Genomic DNA, 21762 nt, shown 5'->3' with positions numbered 1-21762 from the left:
ACTTTGCTCCAAGACCATGAAAAAAAGAATCGTTCAGCATTCAAAGAGCCACTTGAGGCCTGCTGGCGAACAAGGGTCTATAGACAAGTCTAGATATCCCGAATTCCTCACATATACAGTAAAAACTCCTCGACTCGCTTGAGCCGCTCTCTCCGTCGAACTCAAACAAGTTACGCAATTTCCAAACTTTTGCAACGTATCTATCTAGAAGGGCTGACACCCGTTTAGAAACAGAAGACCTGGTCCTCCAGCTTGCTGACAGGGCGAGCCTTGGTGTAGCCCAGGGACTCGGTAGCCTTCTTCATGGCGCTGATCATGGGGGGAGGACCGCACATGAGAACCTTGACATCAGCAGCGGGGGCAGGGAGGCGCTCCTATGGAGAATTGGTGTTAGTATAGGTCTCCTGTTATCATTTTCTTTGGTAAGGGGGTCCGATGGGCGTATTTGATAGCTTTACCTTGATCATGTCGGGGGTGACAAAGCCAACACCACCGGTCCAGCCCTCGGGCGGGTTGTTCAGGACGTAGTAGACACGGAACCCATCATCTTCCTTTTCCAGCTTCTCCAGCTTCTCCTTGAGCAGGATATCATCGGGGTTGACGTTGGCGAAGATCAGGTCGACCTTGGTGGTATCGTTGCCGCCGTTGCGAGGACGGTTACGGATGATGGCTTCGATGACTTGCAGCATAGGGGTGATTCCGGTACCGCCGGCAATCATACCAATGTGACGGCACAGGTTGGGGGTATAGACCATAGCGCCCTTGGGACCGCGCACCTTCATGGTCTGGCCAATCTTCAGCTCGGTAAGGTACTTGGAGATGTTGCCCTGGGGGTAGGCCTTGACCAGAAGGTCAAAGTAGCCGCGCTCATTGTCGGAGGAGATAGGGGTGTACGAGCGGACAACTTCCTTGGGCTGACCGGCAATGGTAGCGGCAAGAGAGATGTGCTGACCGATGGGCAGACCCAGGATATCGGTGGGACGGGGCAGGGCGAAGCGGTAGATCGCGACATTGTGGGAGATCTCGGTCTTTTCCTTGAGCTCAAACTCCTGGAACTCGGTCGGTTTCAGAACCTTGCGTGGCTTGCTCGGCACTGCAGGTGACACCCGACGGAGGGTTTAGGTTAGCTTTTTGGTGTTTCTAAGCTCCGCGGCGCACGCGATCGTGGGGTGTGGTATGGGATTAGGGGGAGGTAGCACGAACGGCCATTGTTGCTGGAGGCCAGGAAGGCCACGCTGGTGAGGACACCGGCAACTGCGATGGCATACGCAAGGAACTCAGGCTTGACGACGTAGACACCTGCGACCAGCAAGGTCGAGGGAATAAGGACCGTGCCAACGTTGAAAGCACTGCGACGGCGAGAGGGTGATCTGGATTAGCCATTGTTCACAAGCAACCGGCAATATTGAAGCCTCAAATGTGATATTCTCCATGGTAATAACTCACCTCATGATTGAAATTCGCGATTACTGGCAGGTGGTCAACGTGAAAGAGGAGGGGGGAGGTGAAGACGAGAAAGAGAAAGTCTGGGGCGGTTCCGCCCAACGGAATTTCGCACCACTTTGGGGCTTCCCCGCTGATCTTCCTGTTCCTGTTTACTCCGGGTGAGATTCGATGGGATTCTGGCACTCTACTTGGTCGTAATTATTCTCCAACTTCCCAAATAGAGTATTCCGGAACAGGTTGACAATATGCCTGAGCCTACACCGTTCAATCTGACGGCGCTGGACCGCCAGCTGCTAGCGATGACCGACGAGGAGTTTGTGGCACATGATTGGGATGACCTCAAAGCTATCATCGGTACGTCTTCCCCAACTCGTCTCCAATTTTTCCCTCCCCTCAATCACCCGAGACCGCAATTCTGCTTGTTCTTCTCCCCCTCACTCATTCATGCAGCGCGGAACGATCTCGGCGCCCTCAAGCGGAGACCCTCCGACTTGCGCCGATACCTGACCTGGACGGCCAACACGAAAGCCCAGTATGGTTCAATCATGAACTTCATCTGCCAGCAGCGGCTGAAATGGCACTTCCCGAACGCCGACCCCAATGCCGCCACAAATGGTACCACTGCCTCCACCCTGACCACCAGCATCAGTAACGGCGCGAGTTCCGCGGCAATCCAAGCCCCAAGTGGGCCGCTGGTCACCTTCAAAAACCCGCGCCCATTTGCCGATCCCGAGGATTACAGGATTCTCCGCAACGACTGGCCCTACGGTCTGAGCCCCGGCATCTCACATCTCGTCGTATGGCTGCGGACTCCAATTCCCGTGAAATCCGCCGAGGGTCACTTGACGGATGAGTCCCGAGCGCTCATCGAATCCTTTGTTCAACGCACTTTTGTGGCCCGGTTGGCCAAGGATACGCAGGGGCGCTTCCCAGACCCCGAGTCGCATGTGCTCTGGTTTAAGAATTGGGTTGGGTTGCAAAGTGTCCGAGCGCTTGAGCATGTGCATATCCTCGTACGTGATGTCCCCGACGAGATCCTAACCGAATGGTCTGGGGAGTCTGGGGAAGCAAAGACATCTTCGGTATAGATAGAGCTTATAGACTTCATCAAATTATGATACACGATGATAGAACAACAAACTTTCTATGAGAACCAACAATGACAATGTGTTCCTTCTTGGTGATTCCAAGGTCAACTTCACATGCCCATGTTTGTGCAGGACAAGAGGGTCGAACAATTGATTGTAATTCAAAACCAGAATTCCCAATAATCTGTCCGATATTTTTCTTGCACCCAGGTGGTACTGACATTAGCTTCTATTACACTTACTAGAAGGAGCAGACTATGTGCCAATCTGTAAGTTTTCTCCTATTGTTTTCGGTCGCTTAAAGCCTTGTTAACCATTGGTTCTCAGGTTGTACTGAATGGGCACAGTCAATCGCTCGGGGTCTCTTAGGTTTTTGATGTATCCTATCAAAGATACATTATGCTCTCCATCTTGCCTTGCACATAATCAGGTTGAGTTCCAAATTAATGACGGGGATATGGTCTGAATGTGTCAATACCGTAAATATTCTCGTTATTCATGAAAATTAATCAAGAAAGCTGTGGCGAAATTGTCACCTGGACGGACTAAGGGCCAACCATTCCATTTTTGCACCAGAGGCTGCGGAGTGAAGGGGCTATATAGGGCAGGGGACGAAAGTAAAGTCAAGTAGCTTTCATGTGACAATTGAGCCCTCTCTGTTTTTCAGTTTCCAGAACTTGAAATTCCGCAATAAGCGAAAATAGATATACGTATGCTCTCATTGCTGGGTATTAGTGCAAATTCTGTGAAATTCGCGAAATATATATTTCATCCAATGTCCCAGACCGTGCGTTTAGTCATCAATCTGATTGATGCTTATCATGCACTTCAATCATTTCAGAGATCATTGTAAGGAATTTCTGGCGATATTCTGTCGCAGTCGTCGTGATCGACATGGGACCCTTCCGACCCACAACATTGAAGGTTTGAACGACCCCAGACAAGGCCTGTGCATGAAGCTTGTGCTTAGCCCAGAAAAAGTCCAGGACTACCGCCCGATACTTCCATTGACCATCTGCAGAGGGAATCCCCACTCGCCACGGGCTTTTTCTTCCCAGCACTGTGGGGTTAGAAGTAGCAGGAACTCGGACCAGGAAAATAGAGTAATCAACGGCATTGGCGTCCTGCAGAAACTTCGTGTCCGCCTCAATAGCCTCCCAAAGGCTCTCATAGTCAGCTCGCCAGAGATGAAGCTTATCATTGAAGGTGTCTGCTAGTCTACTTAAGGTAGCTTCGCTGATAAGAGGTGCTGGGATGAGATCACGCTCTGGATAGAAGTAGTCGATTGGCTTGAGATCGTAGGTCTCCCAATTGTCACCGTTGGGATCTTCAGTTTTGCCGCAGAGAATGTTTTCCATGATAATATGATGAGCAGGCGTGCATCCAAAGATCGTGCCCAGAGTGACGTAGGGTGAGACGATATAATCGGTGATCCAAACGAGCATCGAGTCTGGGTGTTCCCGCATATAGTCACAATAAGGTTCGAGTAAATCGGATTGGAAAAATGTGTGCTCAAATCGACGTGGGAGACTTTTGACGACGAGATGTCCATCAAAGGTAGTAAAGAATGTCTGTAGCAGAGGGAATCAATATTGTTCCTAGATCTTGTCAAGAGAATCCCTACCGAGCCTGAGTATCCAAGGTCGCCCATAGCGCTCAAGGGCAGCTGGCCTCGCGTTGTGTGGAAGCTTGCTTGGTATTCATTTTCATCGAAGTTCCAGACATCTTGTCGCAGCTTTGCAAAGAGCTGGCTCTCAAAACGAACCAGTTTGATTCGTTGGAAAGTAAAGAATGCGACAAAGTGCCCCCATGCAGATTTCTTAAACCGATCGGGATCGCGCAACAGCCCCGCTTGGATCGAACGTATTAAGGCCGACTGGCGGCGTCGTCGGTTGCCCATGATTATAAATCCTCGAAACAAGAGAAGAGTTTCTGGCGGCACAGGTGGTGCCTTTAACCCCCTTGTGACACGCATCCATTGAACCTTGCTTTTTGTACAATATACTAGGACAACCCAACTAGTGACGTCAGACAATCTATCCTGCCGCGATGATTGGTAGCTGTCAATGCTCACGGGCCAGCGGCGAGGTTATGTTCAAAGTACCTAGGACCATGCTTCGGGAGAAAAGGCGGAGAATACTCTTATTGGAACATCAATCGACGACTGAGATGAACAGTCTTTATTGTGTCACTTCCACCAGATGGCCGATATATTCACCACCCTCTGCTGGCTGTAAGAATTCCTTTTCGATGCTTTATGTTTCACGTAGCTCTGGGTTTGCGGAGATACGGATCGTATTCTTCTTGATCACTCGATTTCTACGTTGTGTTATCACATCCTGACTATATTAGCTGTGACCTCGCTCGACCTTGTTTGTGTAAAGGATGGATGGTTATGGCTAGGGGATCGGGGACAGGAATATTGTTCGGAAAAACCCACTGGCCGGCTCCCGCTCTCCAGCCTCTTTCGTAGAGAGTATATAGTCCACGTGATACACCGCCCTTAAGCGCCCGCCCTGAGTCACCGCAGAAAAAGCGACCCCGAGAAATTTCCCCTCCTTATGGGTCGGAATCTGCTAAGCGGGGCCCGACGATTCACAGGCCGAATTGTCTTTTTTCTCAATCACGACCGAGTCCTTGTCTCCCTTTCACCCCATACCGCTCGCTCTTTCGAACCGCAACCATGGCGTCCGCCGATACCCTGCCGGCCTCTGTTGAGGCCCTCACTCTCCAATCAACAAGCCAGACCTCGAAGTTCCCGGACTGCTTCCCTTCCTTGAACCCGATGGATATCTACCGTGAGCACATTGCGGAGGAACTGGGAAAGGCTGCTGGCATCGATTCCAATCTTATTTACCCCCGCATCGCATGGACCAACACTCTGGACAAGGGTGATTTGTCGCTACCCGTACGCCTCCACGCGCTCAACTTGAATCCATTCGTTTGGCGGGGCATATTGTACTAATCATGATTTTATTCCATACTATTAGGTTGCAGCTCTCCGGATCAAGAAGAACCCGCAGGAACTGGCCGCCGAGCTTGCCTCCAAATTTCCCGAGTCCGACCTCATCCACCCTCCAACCGCCCTCGGCCCCCATATTCAATTCTTCTGCAAGGCGAAGCCTTTGGTAGACACCGTCCTGGCCCGTGTTTTGAAGGAGAAGGCTGCATTCGGCACAAATGGAAATATGGGCTTGAAGGACCCCTCCGACCCCTCCAAGGGCAAGAAGAGGCTGATTGTTGAGTTCTCGTCGCCGAATATCGCCAAAGCGTTCCACGCGGGGTGTGTATATAGATATATCTGCCCGTTGACCACTCCGAGGCTAACAAATCTCTCATAATTACAGTCATCTGCGCAGTACTATTATCGGCAGCTTCCTCGCCAACATCTTCACTGTCATGGGCTGGGATGTGATCAAGATGAACTACCTTGGTGACTGGGGTAAGCAGTACGGTCTCTTGGCAAACGGCTTTAAGCAGTTTGGTAGCGAGGAGGGCCTGACTAAGGACCCTATTAACCACCTTTTCGATGTCTATGTTAAGATCAACAACATCGTCGCTGCGCAAGAACAGCCCATCAAAGAGCTTAAGGAACAGATTAAGGCTAAGAAGGAAAAGGGCGAGGACGTGGCTGAGCTGGAGGCCGAGCTGGCTAAGCTTGTGGATGTCAGCGAGGATGAGAATGCTCGTCGCTACTTCAAGAGCATGGAGGACGGCTCCCCAGAGGCCTTGGCGCTGTGGCGCCGTTTCCGTGATCTCAGTATCGCCCGGTATAAGAAGACCTATGCTCGTCTGAACATTGATTTCGATGTCTACTCCGGCGAGTCTCAGGTCAAGGCTGAGAGCATGAGCAATGCTTACAAGGCCATGGAGAAAGCTGGTGTCACCGAGGAGTCTGATGGTGCCGTCATTGCCGACTTCACCAAGCACGGCGCTAAAAAGCTTGGCAAGGCCATCATTATTCGCAAGGACGGTACTCCTCTGTACCTGACCCGTGATATCGGCGCCATTGTTGAGCGTGATGAGCAGTACAAGTTCGACCGCATGATCTATGTCGTCGCAGCTCAGCAGGATCTTCACCTGGCACAGCTGTTCAAGGTTACTGAGCTGATGGGTCGCAAGGACCTGTCGGACCGCTGCCAGCACATCAATTTCGGCATGGTTAAAGGCATGAGCACCCGCAAGGGTACTGTGAAGTTCTTGGATGACATCCTGCAGGATGTTGGCGACAAGATGCACGAGGTCATGAAGAAGAACGAGGTCAAGTATTCGCAGGTTGCCGACCCCGTTAAGACTGCCGATACCCTCGGTATCAGCGCTGTTATGGTCCAGGATATGACCGGCAAGCGGTAAGTTGAAATCTTACTTCTACCTCCATCTATCCTCTTTCCATACTAATCCTACACTTCCAGTATCAACGGATATGATTTCAACTTGGAGGCCATGACCTCCTTCGAGGGCGACACCGGCCCCTACCTGCAGTATGCCCACGCCCGTCTGTGCTCGATGGCTCGCAAGTCCGAGTTGAACATTGACGAGCTGCACACCGCCAACTTCGACCTCCTGACTGAGCGTCACGCCATTGACCTCACCCGTCTGCTCGCCCAGTGGCCCGATGTCCTTGTCAACACCGCCAAGACCCTGGAACCCATCACCGTGCTGAGCTATCTCTTCCGCATGACTCACATGCTGAGCTCGAGCTACGACGTGCTCAAGGTGATCGGTAGCGAGCCCGAGGTTAAGAAGGCCCGTATGGCTCTGTACGCCGCTGCCCGCCAGGTTCTCAACAACGGCATGCGGGTTCTGGGCCTGTCCCCCGTTGAGCGGTTCGTCATTCCCCTTTCCAGCTCCACCAAAATCCCCTGCTAACAACTTCATTAGGATGTAAAATCTGCACTTTATCTTTTTTTTTTTTTGGATCACTCGCCTCAAAATTCTGTTTGCACTCGACGATATCACATATCTCATATTTCCTATTTCCTGTTTAGACGGTCGTGGCGCTAGAAGCGGGGGCCGAATCAAAAAATGATTCTTAGCTTTGCATACAATAAAATCTCTTTCTACCTGAGATTGGTTTATAATCTGGTATATTGTCGAACACCGAGCCTCAAACACCGCTTTGGGGATGCTTGGTAAGAATTAGGATCCACTCAAGATCTGGACCTTATTTTTCTCTAGATCCCGAACCAAAAAAAAATCTGCGGTAAGTTACCCTGCCAAAAGCTAGCGCGCGGAGTCACCGAGTAAGCACAAAAAGGTTGAAGTCGCGTTTGGGCTGTGGGGCGCACATCGGGGATCTACAAGCAAGGCCGGGTAGCATACGTAGGATGGCAACCGGTGTTCGTCAAGCCTAAGCGCTTCAACCTCGGACATCTCAGCCAAATACCAATCGCTGGGCCCTGTTTCATAATTCTAGACTTATCTGGATGATCGTCTCGCCCGAAAAGTACTTGCATCCATCTTTCTGGATGCCTATGGATCCCTTTTGATCCCCGTTGGCCTGAACCCCGGTCTCCGGGGACCTCCATAATCTTACCTAAGACCCGACTCGAGCGACTTCCACTAAGCCTGACTAGCGCCAAACCAGTGTGGGCGTGGCGTCTCAGCGACCCCCGTCGGGGACCACCATTGCTCCACTGGACCAACTACAACCGAAGCCCGCCCAGCAAAAATATGTGACGCCCTCGGCCTTCCACCCCCCATTCCCTTATATTTCTCAGCTTGAGGGACCGGGGACTGGAAATCGTGCGCCATGAGAGGCTGTGCCCGTTGCGATGAAAATCGCATATAAAGCCACATTCCCCCGGCCACGTCCCGAGAACCGGGATGGACACAGGACAAACACAAATAACCTCGTATTGCCGGTGAAGAAGCATTGCATTCCCAACTGCCTAAGCAAACATGGATGAGCCCACCCCGGCTACCGGTATCGAGCGCGGGACGGATCTGGAGCGCAATGATGAGGGCAGCCGGTTCCTGATGAACCATGTTGTTCAGAGCTTTGCCTGGACCGGGCTGACGGTGACTGTGAAGGATCGGCAGACGAAGCAGGCTCGAGATCTCATCAATGATATTGGCGGCGATGTGCAGCAAGGTAGGTGTTTCTCCATGTAGTTGCGGTTTCTTCAAAGATGGTGACCGGGATCGGTGCCGCCGACTGATTCATGCTGATACGAGGCGTTTGCGGACAGGGGAAATCGTGGCCTTGATGGGCCCGTCGGGCTGTGGCAAGACAACCCTGCTCAATGTGCTGGCCAGACGGCCGGCTGCATCGGGAGCGAGGGTGTTGGGCGAGAGCTTCGTCAATGGCGCGGATGTGGGCGCGGCATCGTTTGGCCGCATGACATCCTACGTGGAGCAGGAAGATGCTCTGATCGGGTCCTTGACAGTGCGCGAGACGCTCAAATTCGCCGCCGATCTGTCGCTTCCCAGGTGCGTTTAACCTAATGTCTTTTTTTCTCTCTCTCTCTCTCTCTCCTTCTCCCATTGTTGGTTTCGGTGGATGCTGACCCTGGCCCTGATGCAGCTCGGTCTCGAAGCGCCAGCGCATGGACCGGATCCGAACCCTTCTGGAAGCCTTCGGTATTCAGAATCAGGCGAATACCCTGGTTGGCACTCCTATTCGGAAGGGCATCAGTGGCGGCCAGAAACGACGTGTCAGCGTGGCAAGTCAGCTCATCACTTGCCCCAAGATCTTGTTCCTGGACGAACCGACGAGCGGCCTGGATTCGACAGCAAGCTTCGAGGTCATTTCATACGTGAAAGAACTGGCGCGCTCCAACAACGTGAGTAGCCTGAAGTATATATGATGACGTGTACGCTGCGATGCTAACCAGGTTCATGGCAGATCATTGTAATAGCGAGCATCCACCAGCCCTCGACGACAACTTTCCAGCTGTTCGACAAGCTATTACTGCTGTCCGCGGGCCGTACGTGTTATTTCGGCCCAGTTGCAAATGTCGATAACTATTTCCAACAGATTGGCCACCCGATCCCGGGATACACGAATCCAGCCGAGTTTCTGCTCGATATCGTCAGCTCGGACTTCGGCGGCGGGAAGGACTCAGCGTTGGAGCGCGTTCAGCGAATCCAGAATGCGTGGGTCAAATCGACAGAGGCGGTTGTCCTGAGTCGACAAGTTTCCGAGCGAGCGCGACTAATAGAGAAAGAAGGTGATCGATCCGTGGGCGAAGATATGGCGCGCCCTGGGGCCATCACAATCACAGCCGCCCTCCTACACCGTTCGTTTATCAAAAGCTATCGCGATGTGGTGGCCTACGGGATCCGCATCGTCATGTATCTGGGTACGTGGTCACACCAGTCTCATCAACTGTTCCCCCATCTACAAGCTATGTGTATACTCATCCGCTACAGGACTGGCCATCATGATGGGAACGGTATGGCTTCGTCTGCATCCGTCCCAGGACTACATCCAGCCATTCATCAATGCTATCGTACGCCTCCACCGTCTCCTCTTCTATTATCCCCACTCTTCGCCCGTAAAGCTCACAAACTTCTTCCACCCATAGTTCTTTGGCTCAGCCTTCATGTCCTTTATGGCTGTCGCCTACGTGCCCGCCTTCCTTGAGGACCGAGCGACCTTTGCGAAAGAGCGCGCAAACGGCCTCTATGGCGCAACCCCCTTCGTCGTGTCCAATTTCCTCATTGGCCTCCCCTTCCTCTGTCAGTCGTCCTCCCCGTCTCCTGTGTCACCGGCCAACTCCCTAGCCGCGATACAGCCCCAGCTGATTCAATGTCCCGTCCAATCGCGCTGACCTCCCCAGTCTTGATCTCCCTGCTCTTCTCCATTGTGTCGTACTGGCTGTCGAACTTCCAGCCCACAGCAGACGCCTTTTTCACCTGGGTCATGTGGATCTTCCTTGATCTCGTCGCGGCCGAGTCCCTAGTGGTGCTCGTGACCGCGATATTCCCGAACTTCGTGATTGCGCTAGCGCTGGTGGCCTTCGCGAATGGGCTGTGGATGAGCGTGGGCGGATTCCTCGTGACACCGAAGATCCTGAATCCCTTCTGGAAATACGTGTTCCACTACATCGACTATCAGGTATGGGCGTCCCACACGGCATTGGGTGCACCGCCGCCGCCTTTGTGGCGGGGGCGCCGTAGTACTCCCCCCCCTTCTCACCTTCCTCCCTCTGGGATTCGTCAATGGCAGGGAGCTTGCTAACGGGTTTGCTTTTTTTTTCTTTTGCGGCGTTTAGGCATATGTTTTCCAAGGCATGATGGTCAACGAATTCGCAGACCGCAATTACTCGTGCGGCGCGGACTGCCAGTGCATGTATACATCGGATTTGGCGGCGCAGTGCCAGATCCGCGGCACAGCGGTGCTGGAGACGTATGGGTATGCGACGGGGCGGACGGGCAAGTGGGTAGGTATTCTGATAGGCATTATTGCGGTGTATCGGCTGTTCGGCTGGATTGCGCTACAATTGCGCCGGACGTAATGAAGCTGGAAGGCGGCCGTATACAAATTGGGGGGTGGGTGGCGGGGGAAGAGAGGCGAGGCCGATAGAACCGGCCCGACTAGGGCAACTAATCTCACGTCGAGCCCGCTGTCTCGGAAAAGAGAAGGAGAAAAGAAAGGAAGCAAAAAAAAAAAAAAAAGAAAAGGAGAGAAAAGAAAACGGTTGTATAGATAGATAATCCGGCCATTGGATGATAGAACGTTGCACAGCAAACACATTGAACTCTTTTCACGGCAGATTGTCTTTGTCTTCTTACCTGGTCTGATTCGGGGCCTACTCCTCTACACTTCGCAAACGCTTGCATGGGACTCCAGCTCTATACCAAACTACCCTAACCCACGCACTTCCCCCCTCCTCCCAATATCGCGCCCGTCTGCAGTCGCACCAACCCGCTAACGAACCCGGCGTAACCCTGGGAACGGCCTGCTACGCCTGCATTGTCTATTCCGTACGACTCTCGCTCCGCGCGATCGTCTGCTACCGCATATTTTCCCCCCGTCCTCCTCGAGGGGAAAGGCAGTCACCCAACTTAGTTAGTCCTGTAACCATTGCCCTGCATGTCCATGACCACCCGCCACCACCCTTACGAAGCTCCGAGATCTAGCGTCAAAAACAACAACAACAACAACAAAACAAAAATGAAAATGAAAATACCCGCCTAGCTCAACAACGGGCCAAGAAATGGTCTCTCCATCGTCGGCCCTGCGGAGTTCGTTCTGCGCTGCTGTGGGCTCGCCACGACTCCCCGGGCCCGTCTGCGATGCAGGTCATTTGCACGTCAATTCGAAGGGAGAGGAGGAGAGGAGGGGGGATTGGTGCCGCGGATCCGGACGTCTGGTGTGGCCGAGAATTGATGGAGGGGGATGGAGGGGTAGGAAGAAGATGGATGGTCAGTGTTTCCAGGGTCGAGAGTTCGTTGTCCATGAGTCCTGGTCCTGGAAAGACGTGATGCTGGCGAACTTGCGACAGGGCGAAAAGAGCGGTGAGGGTCTTGTCTTGGAGGAGCTGATGCCACCCTGCAGAGACCGGAAGCAAGGAGGGGGGAGGTGGCGAGCTCGTGGATCTCCGATGGAGAGGGAACGAGGGAGGGGGGAGGGACAGGCTGGTTTGCGTCTGACAGGAGGAAGGGGGTTGGTTTGATAGGCGCAGGCCACGGGGCAGGCAGAGGCAGGGGGAGAGCCAAAATGGGGGACATGGATGACATGCGTACGAAGCTTATTAGCTGGATCGTATACGGTTGTGACTTCCGGGAGATTTGGGGATCATGGATGGAGGAGTGTCCAAGGCAAGAGGCGGTATACTTCTTGATGCGCCGGGACATTGTTGGCAGGAAGGATTGCGAGACCGCGACAAGGTGCATGCAGCACGAGAGTTCCGACTATAGGCTTCCTGGTATACTAGGTTTGCGTATAGTTTGGCGTATAGTTTTGGATTTTGATTTTTGGGCATGGGCTTTGCGAATCGTCCGGACATTGGAATGTCGAACAAGTTCCCGCTAGTACAGGAATGGTCGTAACTAGTATCCCAGACGACGGTACACAAACGGGTCCCAACTACCTTCAATAGATCGCGTTCCAAAGAGATGCCCAGCATCAGCATCCACATTGGCAATCCGACCGAGTCAAGCACGGGGCAGATCGCTAGGTCAGATCCTCTTACGATCGTGGCCGGGGCGATTTCCAGGGTGCCCGGGACTTGCCACCAACCCTCTCGATCCATAATCGCGCTCTTCGGGAAGCGTCCCACTTCGTGAAAAGCGGCCCCAAAAAAAGAACCAGAGCGGGGGGGGGGAGTCCCCGGAGCCGCATGGAAGTGACCGTGCGCGGGCCCCGACCATCGGTAGGAGCATTTCCGGAAGTATACCAGGCTCGTGGCCCAGCAAGCAGCCAGTCGGTCGACGCTGAATAATCTTATCTCGGGTTCGCACTGTGGGTGCTACTTGCTCTATGCCCGCCAATAATGGTCTGGCATCTGGTCCGGGCGTGTTGATCCAGTTCCTCGCGAGCCCCGAATCGGTCACGGTGCTTCTCGGGGAGTATCGATCTCGACCATTGACGATGGCCACGTCCTTCCCCGCGCATCCAGAATCCTTATCGACGCCCAGCGCCGAGAGGGAAGGGAGGGTTTCGCTCACACGTGCGGAGAGGGGGGAGGGGGCAACTACGTGGTGAAGCGACAGGACCGTGTCCCACGGCCGACGACGCAAGGAGGTGAAGAGGGCGACGGAGAGGGCAATGATAGACCGTCCGTGCTGCATGTCATACCGATCTAGCTAGGTCGGTTCCGACCAGCAACCGAAGAAATCAGGGCGAGAGAGAAAGGACATGATACAAGGCAAAAAGCAAGTGGCCATCAGACCCCCCCCTCTCCCCCAAACTACGGGGGCGTCCGACCCTCGACGATCCTTGGGGTGGGGGAATGGGAGCGCGGATGCTTGCTCCCAGGGCTCCGGGGGCGTCTCCAGGGTTTATTCGTGAGGCGACCGCTCGCGAATAACGCGCGGGAACTGGCCCATGTCGCGCGCGCACTGTCGAGGCTGACTGGATTGGACTGCGTGTCCAGGCCGATGACTCACGCGTAACCAGGGCGCGCGGTGGTCGGAGAACAGGAAGTAGCGCCATAGATGAGCCGCCACGAGGGCTGGTGGTTCGGAGGGCCTGCAGCGCAGGCCGGGGACGGGCCTGGTGTGCTCTCCTCATTCCATGGTCCCGCGGGCTCCACCGGCGACATCAGTGGCGAGAATGCGTTGATTCAAGGGAAGATGGCGTAGGAGGGGAGAACTAAGCGGAAATGGGGGGAAAGAGGAAAGGAACCAGCAGAAAAGATGCAAACATTGTGGGAAGTGGCTGATTATTTCTCGGTTTTTTTTTTCATGGATATTCTTTTTTTGGGGCAACGTTAACAGGCTGATACAGGCTGATACCACGGTAGTTTCTCGTTAAGCAGAGCCCATCGCCATGACTCCAATCCTGCATTACTGCATGGCTGCATTACCCCATTGACTCCATGACTCCACGACTCCAGGACCGGGTTGGCCAATGGAAGGGAAAAGACATGATGTACTGTCGACTCCGGGCCGCGCTGCGCTTCGTCCCCCACCGACTTTTGCCCGTGTACCTGGTACATCGGCGCGTGGAAGGTTTGCGACCAGCACCCTCCCCCCCAAAAGAGGAGAAACAGCCTCAGTGAGCCCTGGAGCTTGGCTCCAGGGAGACCCTCTGGTTTCTCCCTCTCCCCCTGGTGCCATTGTGGGCGAGACGTCTGGGGCGTGTTTCGCCTGGGAATGTAGCGGAGGACTGTTGGTGGAGGCGATCATTGGGCCGCAACGGGAGATTGGGCGTTAGGGCCGACCAGCATCACCAGAAAGAACCCCCCCCCCCCCCCTCCTCCGCTGGGAACATCAAGAAAAACGCACGAGAGAAGCACGAGGAGCGCGATAGAACCAGAATGGGGGGAGGAGAGAGAGAGAGAGAGAGCAGATCGGTCATTACCGCCTTGTCGCCGTGCCGCTCATAGGGCCACTCTGGAAGGCTCGGAAGGGATCTCTCAACACCACTGGTCTTCGTCCATGCACATCATGAGCTAGCCGGTATGTATGCACATCTCGAGGAGTCAGTGCCAGTCCTGTCAGGTGGGTAATCCAAGTGGACATTGCCCCTCCCCCTGTGCCCCACTAAGGAATCTTCTGGCCGGAGAGGAACGGGGAGTACTCGATACCCTCAGCCTCTGGATGTGCTCCAACGGGCGTGAAGGTATGGCAGACGGGAAGAAAGGGATACCAGGAGGACCCGAATGACTCGTGCAGGGCCCAAAACGATCAATCTAGCTCCATTCGATCTGGTAGGGGATGTATGGATACCGGAAATTACAGAATTTCGACAACTGCGGAACTATAGGAAGGAAGTATACCCAGTTCACTCCGTCTACCGAGGTATCGACCGAAGTATACTGCATACCGGATACCGTATATTGCATAGCGTATAGTATATAGTATATAGTATATAGTATATAGTATATAGTGTTATATTGTATGTTGTTTATTGTCTCTTGTCTCTTGTCTCGTGGAGCGTGTCTATACCTTCGTCGGGCGCCCGAAACAGGAAAGACACAACACGGGGATCCGAGCCCGAACCACGGAACCAACAGATCCAACAGATCCAACGGACCCAACGAAATCCATGAAACCCAACCCCAGCGGGGCCGAGTTTATTCGGATAGTCGACCTGCTGGACGAGCATGAGGATCAGAGGGAGAATTGGACAGCGTCCGGATGACCCTCGAGCCATCAAGCCATCGTGCAGGCGTCAGGGTTTCCGAGATGGAGTAGATAGAGTGACTCCGAGACCAGGATAGTCCTCGTAGAATCGAGGATGCTGATACCCCGGGCGGTCCGTCGCCCGAGCGACTCCGTATCAGAGCGCGATATAGAGTATTCTCGAGAACGAGGAGTATCGTACGCGATACTCGGTGCAGGCGCGAGCCCTTTATGATGACGCCCCCCCCCCCACTTGCTGCTCTGTTTTTTAATTTTTCTTTTTTTTCTTCCTGTTGGGTACCCATGGACCCGAGAGCCTCCTTGTGAAACGTCGCCCTCGTTTTTTATTTTATTTTTCGCTTTGCTTTTTGCCCTGGAAAATCCTCTATTATTCGTTTTCTTTTTCGAAGAGCTCTATTGCGGATATTATCAGTGGATTATCATTTTTGGTTGTTTTTTGAGTTTGTGTGGCCTTTGATCGTCCTCGTTTCTTCTTCAGGTCTTCTTCAGTTCTTCTCCAGTTCTTCTTCTTCCTCGTTCCTCTCCCCGTCTTGCTCTCTCTTTCTCTCTCTCTCTCCCTCTCTCTCTTACTCTCTTACTCTCACGCTCTCTGGCGGCTCTTATCACCCCTCCCGGCCTTTATCGTCTACTCCACACTTCTCCCACCCTTCTTTTCTCCTTCCAAAACCCCACCGTCAGGCCGAACCCAGCGCGTTTCGGGACTCTGCTGGGCTATTCTGCAGCTGCGTTGTAGCCCACCACTGATCGGCCCAGCGCCAGTTGCAACCCGGCCCCACGACGACCGCATCCACGCCCAACGAAACGGCCGCCCGACCGTCTACCAACCCCTCTCGTCACTGCCCGCCCAATTTCCCACTTTCAGATGGAGACAGTGTATTCTGGACATCCGTTCGCACTCTCCGCTCGCTGACAGATCCTGATTACGCCTGCCATCGCCCCTCTCCTGCGATCGGCAGGTCCGCCTTCCCTCTTGGCGACAAGCCTGCGTAGATTGGGTGCGCAGCCAAAAAAAAAGAGACCAGTCCGAAAAAAAACCCCTCCCAGCGAGAAGTCTGGTGCGAGGCAACAAACACTGCGAGTGAGTGGAGGAGAGAAAGAGTGAGACACACTATCGAGCCATTGGGTTGGTGGTCTAGATATCCTCTTGCCATCTAGTCGTCCAGACATCCCAAGTCCGTGCTTGTGGAATCGCTCACGACGTGTGGAGGAGTAAACAATTGTACGGCACCCAACCCCAAATCTACGCCCAACCTCGCCCCCCCCCCCCCTCCCCCCCCGCCCCTCAAATCCGTTCCCTCCAAAAGGGACGGCAACAAAAATACCTGGACAAACAAGTACGACCCTAGTCCCGACCCAAAAGCACGAGTTCTGCGTTTGAGTCATCGTTTGGGTTGGACCTGTGCCGGTCGTGGCTTGCTGTAAGTCTGCCAGTTCCTTTTGCTGCCCGGTGGGTAAGCAACAACCCACCGCGTTTCTACTTTTCTTCCCCAAACGGAAGCCAACCTGTTTTCCCCTCTTCTCTCTAGGGACCGGCGCCCAGTTCCCACGCTTTCCGGCCGTGCAGCACGCCATGGCTGCGGGCAAAGTCCCCCAAGCGGCCTTCGTGGAGGATTATGACGAAGACTCTCTTGACGTCGTACCCGATAGCCGGCAATCGGCCAATACCACAGCCAATACGGCTGCCAAACTCTCCAGGTTGGATCTCAGATTCCCAGCGGAGCCGCTGATCGACGGCGCCAGTGACTCAGGATATTCTAGTCGCACCACCGCCACGGTCAACAGCACCCAATCTGGCCCGTCAGGCGGCAAAAGTCCCCCCGTCGCTCTTAAGCAGGACCTGCCCAAGCAGCGAACCGACCTCACCAGAAAAAGTTCCAGCCGCAAAGAACGCCCCAAGGACAAGGATCGAGCCCGGCCAGAGCGCGCTGAGAAGATGCAGATGGGTGCCTATCCGGGCTCCGCCCACCATCATGCTCACGTGCAAAGGTCGCCGTCCAAGCCCCGTCGACGAGATTCTGCGGCCCATACTCGCCCGTATACCGAGTCCCCCTACCACGACGGGACGGCCCCTTATTATCAGCAAGCCCCAACCCCCATTGACCCCCGAGCCATGGACTATCCTTCGCAAGCATTCCATCTCAGCCGGCCTCCGGTCCCGGATTACCCTCCGGCCTCCCCCCAAACGGCCGGCTATCCGTACCCCATTGCCGAATTCCATCGTCCCGCCGGTGGTCGAGCCCGCTCCGGCTCTTACAGAAACGGCATGTATCACACTGAACGACCGATCAGCTATCATGGTGGGGGTGCGATGCCCATCATGGGACCACCACCACTTCCCATGTACAACCATCACCCCCCGCAGCAACAGCAGCCGGTCTATGCCTACGACCCGGGTTTCCATGGTCCTCCACTCTCATCATCCGCCTATGCCAACCAAGCCTTCTCCTCTTCGTTCGGGGCAGGTTCGTACTTTGAAGGCTCGGAGTATGGTGCCCCTTCGGAGTACCCCCGGGAACGGTCTCAATCCCGCCATCGAGACCTGTCCCGGTCTCGGGCTCGTCGTTCGTCCTCGGTATACGGACACCCGCCGCTAGAGGGGTTCTCGGACTGGCAGGATGAAGGCGAGTCGATGGATCGCTGGTCATCTCGGGAGGTACCCCGCGACTACCACCGAGAGTCTCGCGAGTACCACCGAGAGCCCCGCGAGTATCACCAAGAGCCCCGCGAATATCACCGAGAGACCCGCGAGTACCACCGAGAGCCTCGTCGCGATGACCGCCGAGATATTTCTCGAGAAGTCGCTCGCGAGGTACCTCGGGGCCGGGGCCCCGTCAAGCCTAGGCAGCAAGAAGCAGATGAGGACTTCTACCGGATGCCACCGCCGCCTCCGCCGCCTCCGAAGAAATCAGCGCCTCAAGTTCACCTGCATCAAGCCAAACGACCCGAACCACGCAAATCTCAAACCACCAATGCCATTCCTTCGCAGAGACGTCAACGACCATTCGACATGACCGATGTTGCTGCGGCGCTGCCGCCGGAGGTTAGTCACCGTCTTTCTAGGGATGGCAGAATGCCTGAGCGTAGCCAGAGTGTTCGAGAGACCAGACGATCCAGGGAATATGGTGACGCCAACCGGGGAGCTCACATGACAGTGGAGAGCGCCCTCCGGCACCCGCAAGACTATTACTACGCAGATCATGATAACAGTCGTGGTCTGGAAGACCGTGAACGCGAAGTCGAACGCTACCAGGCTCAACAATCGGGCCGGGACGGCGTCCCTCCAATGCCACCATCCTCAGAGACGCTAATCCCGAAGATGGCCACTGGTGCAGCGAGCGACAACGGCAGCCAGAAGAGTCCGTCGCACAGCAGCGGCGGCAGCGGCAATGGCGAGAACAAGAACATGTCTCTCACTCTGAATGGAATGACGATTGGATTCACTGAAGAGGCTGTTGCCGGCAAGTCGATCAACATCCGTACCGGCGAAACCGGCGGGGTGCATTTCTCGATCGCTGGCAGCAGACAGCCCAAGAAGTACCACTCCGGCTCCTCGTACTCCGATCAGACGGGACGCACCACTCGTCGGGAAATCGAGGACGTACCACGTCATCCCGAGGATCGCCTTTCTGAACGTGGTATTCGCCGGTCCAGTCGGTCCAACTACGGACAGTCTCGATACCGGGCATGATCCTGGATCACTACGCTATCCTTGACATTTCCCCATCTGTGGTCGAATGATGATTTGTTTCTCGTTTTTTTTCCCTCTTTTTCTGGGATTATATTTCGTCTTGTATGCCTTGTGCCCTGCATCAACAAAAGCGGGCGGGATAATTTTTGTCAAAAAGTTGGTTGGGATTTGGATTCTTTTTCTCTTTTTTTTTTTATATATCTCATGCCTTATGTTTGCGTTTTGCCTGGCGGGTCTTGTGGTTGGAACCGGAAAAAATGATCATGTTCGAGCAAAGCGTTCAGGTTTGGCGGACCTTCGCTGCACTGACCCAAAAGGTCGGATAGCGAGAGGTTCCTGACCTGTCCCTGTCGGACTGGGAGGATTCTCTGGGTTTTTTGTGTGCGTTTGCAATTGCTATCTCTTGCTTGGGAGCCGAGATGTTGGAACGCGACCCCGTTACTACGAACTCGGATCCTCTCCAACCGTCCTGGGACATCCTACATTCCTTGGGTCTGATCTTGATTCAATTCTCGATGGGAATCTGGAACGTGGGATGGTAACCCGGATATTGGATGTGGGAACTGGGGGGCTTGTGGTGGGGTCGTCGACGCCAACAGGTTCAGGACCTCCCGTTACGGTGATATGATTGTACGATTCTGATGACCTGCGATGACAAGTTCGATTCTGATGTGCTTTGCGTGATGATGGATTTGATTGGATGTTACCAGCGCTCCATGTATAGCTTCTTCTTCTCATGTCCATGTGCCCCTGCCTTTCCCATTTTATGTTTTATGTCTCCCCTTCTATGTTGCCCATCATGTCCTATCCTTGTCGATGTCAAAAGCGGCCCTGCATTTGGTTACCTTTGGTTTATGCACTCCGGGCTCCGAGTTGACTTTGGAGAGGAGAGAGATTATACCCCCCACATACCCAGCCGTCTTATTTTTATCTCGTGTCATCCCCCTTCCTGTTTATTTTAGTTTTACTTGTCATGCCCATGTCTCAACACCAGGTCATCTTCTTCTTTGGAATCTCTTCTGGTCTTTTCTTCCTCTTTTTCTTTGGACCTATATGCAGCCTCCTTTTTTTTTTCTTCTGGTATCTATGGCCGGTACTCGTGTGCTTGATTTAAGTCCCTATGTGCGTATCAGTAGGTTTGCGTTTGTATTTCAACGTAACACGGCGGCTTAGTCTCATTCATACCCTATATATCTTTCGTGACTATTGACAGTTCTGAGAGCCAGTCCCTTCGCTGCGTCTGCCTATGGTCTGCAATATTATACCCCCCCCCCCCCCCCCGGGCGATCCTTTAGCGATCTGTGCTGATTTATGTATCTCGTAATCCATATTCTTGGAGCCAAATCTTTCCTAAGAAGCTAGCCTCGTAAGCACCGTAACACACGACCAAGTCCCCAATTGGCGCGCCGCAAACACCTCCCGATACAGCGGCGTTGATGACCCTGAACAATGAACTGAGAGTATAGGGCTCCCAGTGTCTAAAGTCAATAGGCGGGTGACCAGAGGGGCGCTTCGGCTCCTTGAATATGGTAACATATGCCATCACACTCACCAGACCCGAGCTCATGCCGTTTAGCTCCTTCCAAGTCCTCTGCTTGATTTGATTGCCTTCCTGTCGACGTTTCGGTCTCTGATGATCGAATTATTGAGATTGTGAATGAAGTCATCCCAAGCTGCCCTTCATCATGGAATATGCAGAGTACCCGAATCCTCGTCGCCCTCGGCAGGGAGCACAAGAGGTTTCGGGACGCTGTGATTGCCGCTGCAAAGTTATCTATCCTCAAGAACTAGAGCGAAGAGAATTCAAAGCGCAACGAGGATTGTTCTCAGTCATTTCGAGATGCCTATGGGACTGTACGTGTAGCGACACTGTTGCCTATAACTTCTCACATGCGAGACTAATATTTGATAGATCTCCGTCTTCGAAGACCAAACAGCCATCGAGAAACTGCGTGGGAGGTTTCCCAAGTTCCCTGTCACGGTGTTTGAGGGCTTTGCCGAGCACTCCAATGCCATGCATCAAATGAAGCTTTGAGACTCCCCTTGATTTAGAAGGTCTTGGTGCTAGCCTGCAGCACTCACACTTCATACTTGCTGTCGAACATGGCATAAAATCCGCTCTTAACATTTCATCCTCGTGGTCTGTCAAGGCAGAGATCATCTTCGGTGCACTGTCAGGAGAGATGCCCACTCCACCTGAGAAAGAACCTGTTTCCGATAAAGTAAGGGTCTATAAATGACGACGATCAGTGTCTCTGACGATCCTTCAATGGCACATACAGTAGCTGCTGCTGTGTCGGTTGCAACAAAGGGGCGCTATTAAGTTGAAGCATTTGTAGGAGATACAATGCAGATTGAAGAGTGATGGATGATGATATAGAGCTAGTTACCAGTACTCACTTTGAGTAAATCTGAAGTGAATCTGGACATATCCATCTGGAAATTAAAATTCACCTCTAAATTTTGACAGGTCAAATTTTAAGACCAATAATTCTTTGCTTCTTGGTTCTATTGACATTCAGTGGCTGTGTGAAGTAAAGTAAAACTTGAGGGTTTGGGGTTTAACTCGATAAGAAGCCATCAAACGGCTTGCTGGTAAGTGTCGCCCATAATTAACGGATATTTTAGAGTTCAATCAGCCCTTGTGGTTTGCATAATGCCTTGCCGTCTTGTCTTCTACTTTGTTGTCACTTTGTTCCGTCGAACCAAAGCCTTTGTCCTCTTTGTTCAAATCGACTTGTAGGTTGGAAAAAAGGAACCCACGCCGACTTCATATCCGAG

The 21762-nt window shown here is 53.4% G+C and overlaps 8 protein-coding genes across 8 annotated transcripts; 4 read left to right on the top strand and 4 right to left on the bottom strand.

Moving 5' to 3' along the window:
• Nucleotides 1–224: 224 nt before the first annotated feature.
• On the bottom strand, nt 225–1451 carry N7462_011722 (cytochrome b5 reductase family protein; the record flags this gene model as incomplete). The annotated part of the gene is made up of 4 exons (XM_057083436.1): nt 225–374; nt 459–1093; nt 1204–1370; nt 1447–1451. 4 exons carry the CDS (start codon nt 1449–1451, stop codon nt 225–227), a joined length of 957 nt encoding a protein of 318 aa, XP_056927849.1.
• Nucleotides 1452–1691: 240 nt separating this feature from the next.
• On the top strand, nt 1692–2534 carry N7462_011721 (GIG1 family protein; the record flags this gene model as incomplete). The annotated part of the gene is made up of 1 exon (XM_057083435.1): nt 1692–2534. One exon carries the CDS (start codon nt 1692–1694, stop codon nt 2532–2534), a length of 843 nt encoding a protein of 280 aa, XP_056927848.1.
• Nucleotides 2535–3334: 800 nt separating this feature from the next.
• N7462_011720 (phosphatidylinositol phosphate kinase family protein) lies at nt 3335–4434 on the bottom strand (the record flags this gene model as incomplete). Its single annotated transcript, XM_057083434.1, has 2 exons — nt 3335–4105; nt 4159–4434. The coding sequence occupies 2 exons, from the start codon at nt 4432–4434 to the stop codon at nt 3335–3337; spliced, it is 1047 nt and encodes a 348-aa protein (XP_056927847.1).
• A 783-nt stretch (nt 4435–5217) lies between these two features.
• N7462_011719 (arginine--tRNA ligase) lies at nt 5218–7422 on the top strand (the record flags this gene model as incomplete). Its single annotated transcript, XM_057083433.1, has 5 exons — nt 5218–5442; nt 5525–5817; nt 5882–6883; nt 6947–7360; nt 7416–7422. The coding sequence occupies 5 exons, from the start codon at nt 5218–5220 to the stop codon at nt 7420–7422; spliced, it is 1941 nt and encodes a 646-aa protein (XP_056927846.1).
• A 1013-nt stretch (nt 7423–8435) lies between these two features.
• Nucleotides 8436–10996, top strand: N7462_011718 (putative ABC transporter; the record flags this gene model as incomplete). Its single annotated transcript, XM_057083432.1, has 8 exons — nt 8436–8628; nt 8726–8966; nt 9061–9319; nt 9382–9838; nt 9909–9988; nt 10064–10217; nt 10319–10596; nt 10754–10996. 8 exons carry the CDS (start codon nt 8436–8438, stop codon nt 10994–10996), a joined length of 1905 nt encoding a protein of 634 aa, XP_056927845.1.
• A 799-nt stretch (nt 10997–11795) lies between these two features.
• Nucleotides 11796–12338, bottom strand: N7462_011717 (uncharacterized protein; the record flags this gene model as incomplete). Its single annotated transcript, XM_057083431.1, has 1 exon — nt 11796–12338. One exon carries the CDS (start codon nt 12336–12338, stop codon nt 11796–11798), a length of 543 nt encoding a protein of 180 aa, XP_056927844.1.
• Nucleotides 12339–12662: 324 nt separating this feature from the next.
• N7462_011716 (uncharacterized protein) lies at nt 12663–13274 on the bottom strand (the record flags this gene model as incomplete). Its single annotated transcript, XM_057083430.1, has 1 exon — nt 12663–13274. One exon carries the CDS (start codon nt 13272–13274, stop codon nt 12663–12665), a length of 612 nt encoding a protein of 203 aa, XP_056927843.1.
• A 3589-nt stretch (nt 13275–16863) lies between these two features.
• N7462_011715 (uncharacterized protein) lies at nt 16864–18981 on the top strand (the record flags this gene model as incomplete). Its single annotated transcript, XM_057083429.1, has 1 exon — nt 16864–18981. One exon carries the CDS (start codon nt 16864–16866, stop codon nt 18979–18981), a length of 2118 nt encoding a protein of 705 aa, XP_056927842.1.
• Nucleotides 18982–21762: the final 2781 nt, after the last annotated feature.

Source organism: Penicillium macrosclerotiorum (assembly GCF_028827735.1).
Source record: "Penicillium macrosclerotiorum strain IBT 26536 chromosome Unknown utg000014l_segment0_segment0, whole genome shotgun sequence".
NCBI lineage: Eukaryota > Fungi > Ascomycota > Eurotiomycetes > Eurotiales > Aspergillaceae > Penicillium > Penicillium macrosclerotiorum.
Note: the sequence above shows the minus strand (reverse complement) of the source record. Positions and strands in the feature narration are given on the sequence as shown.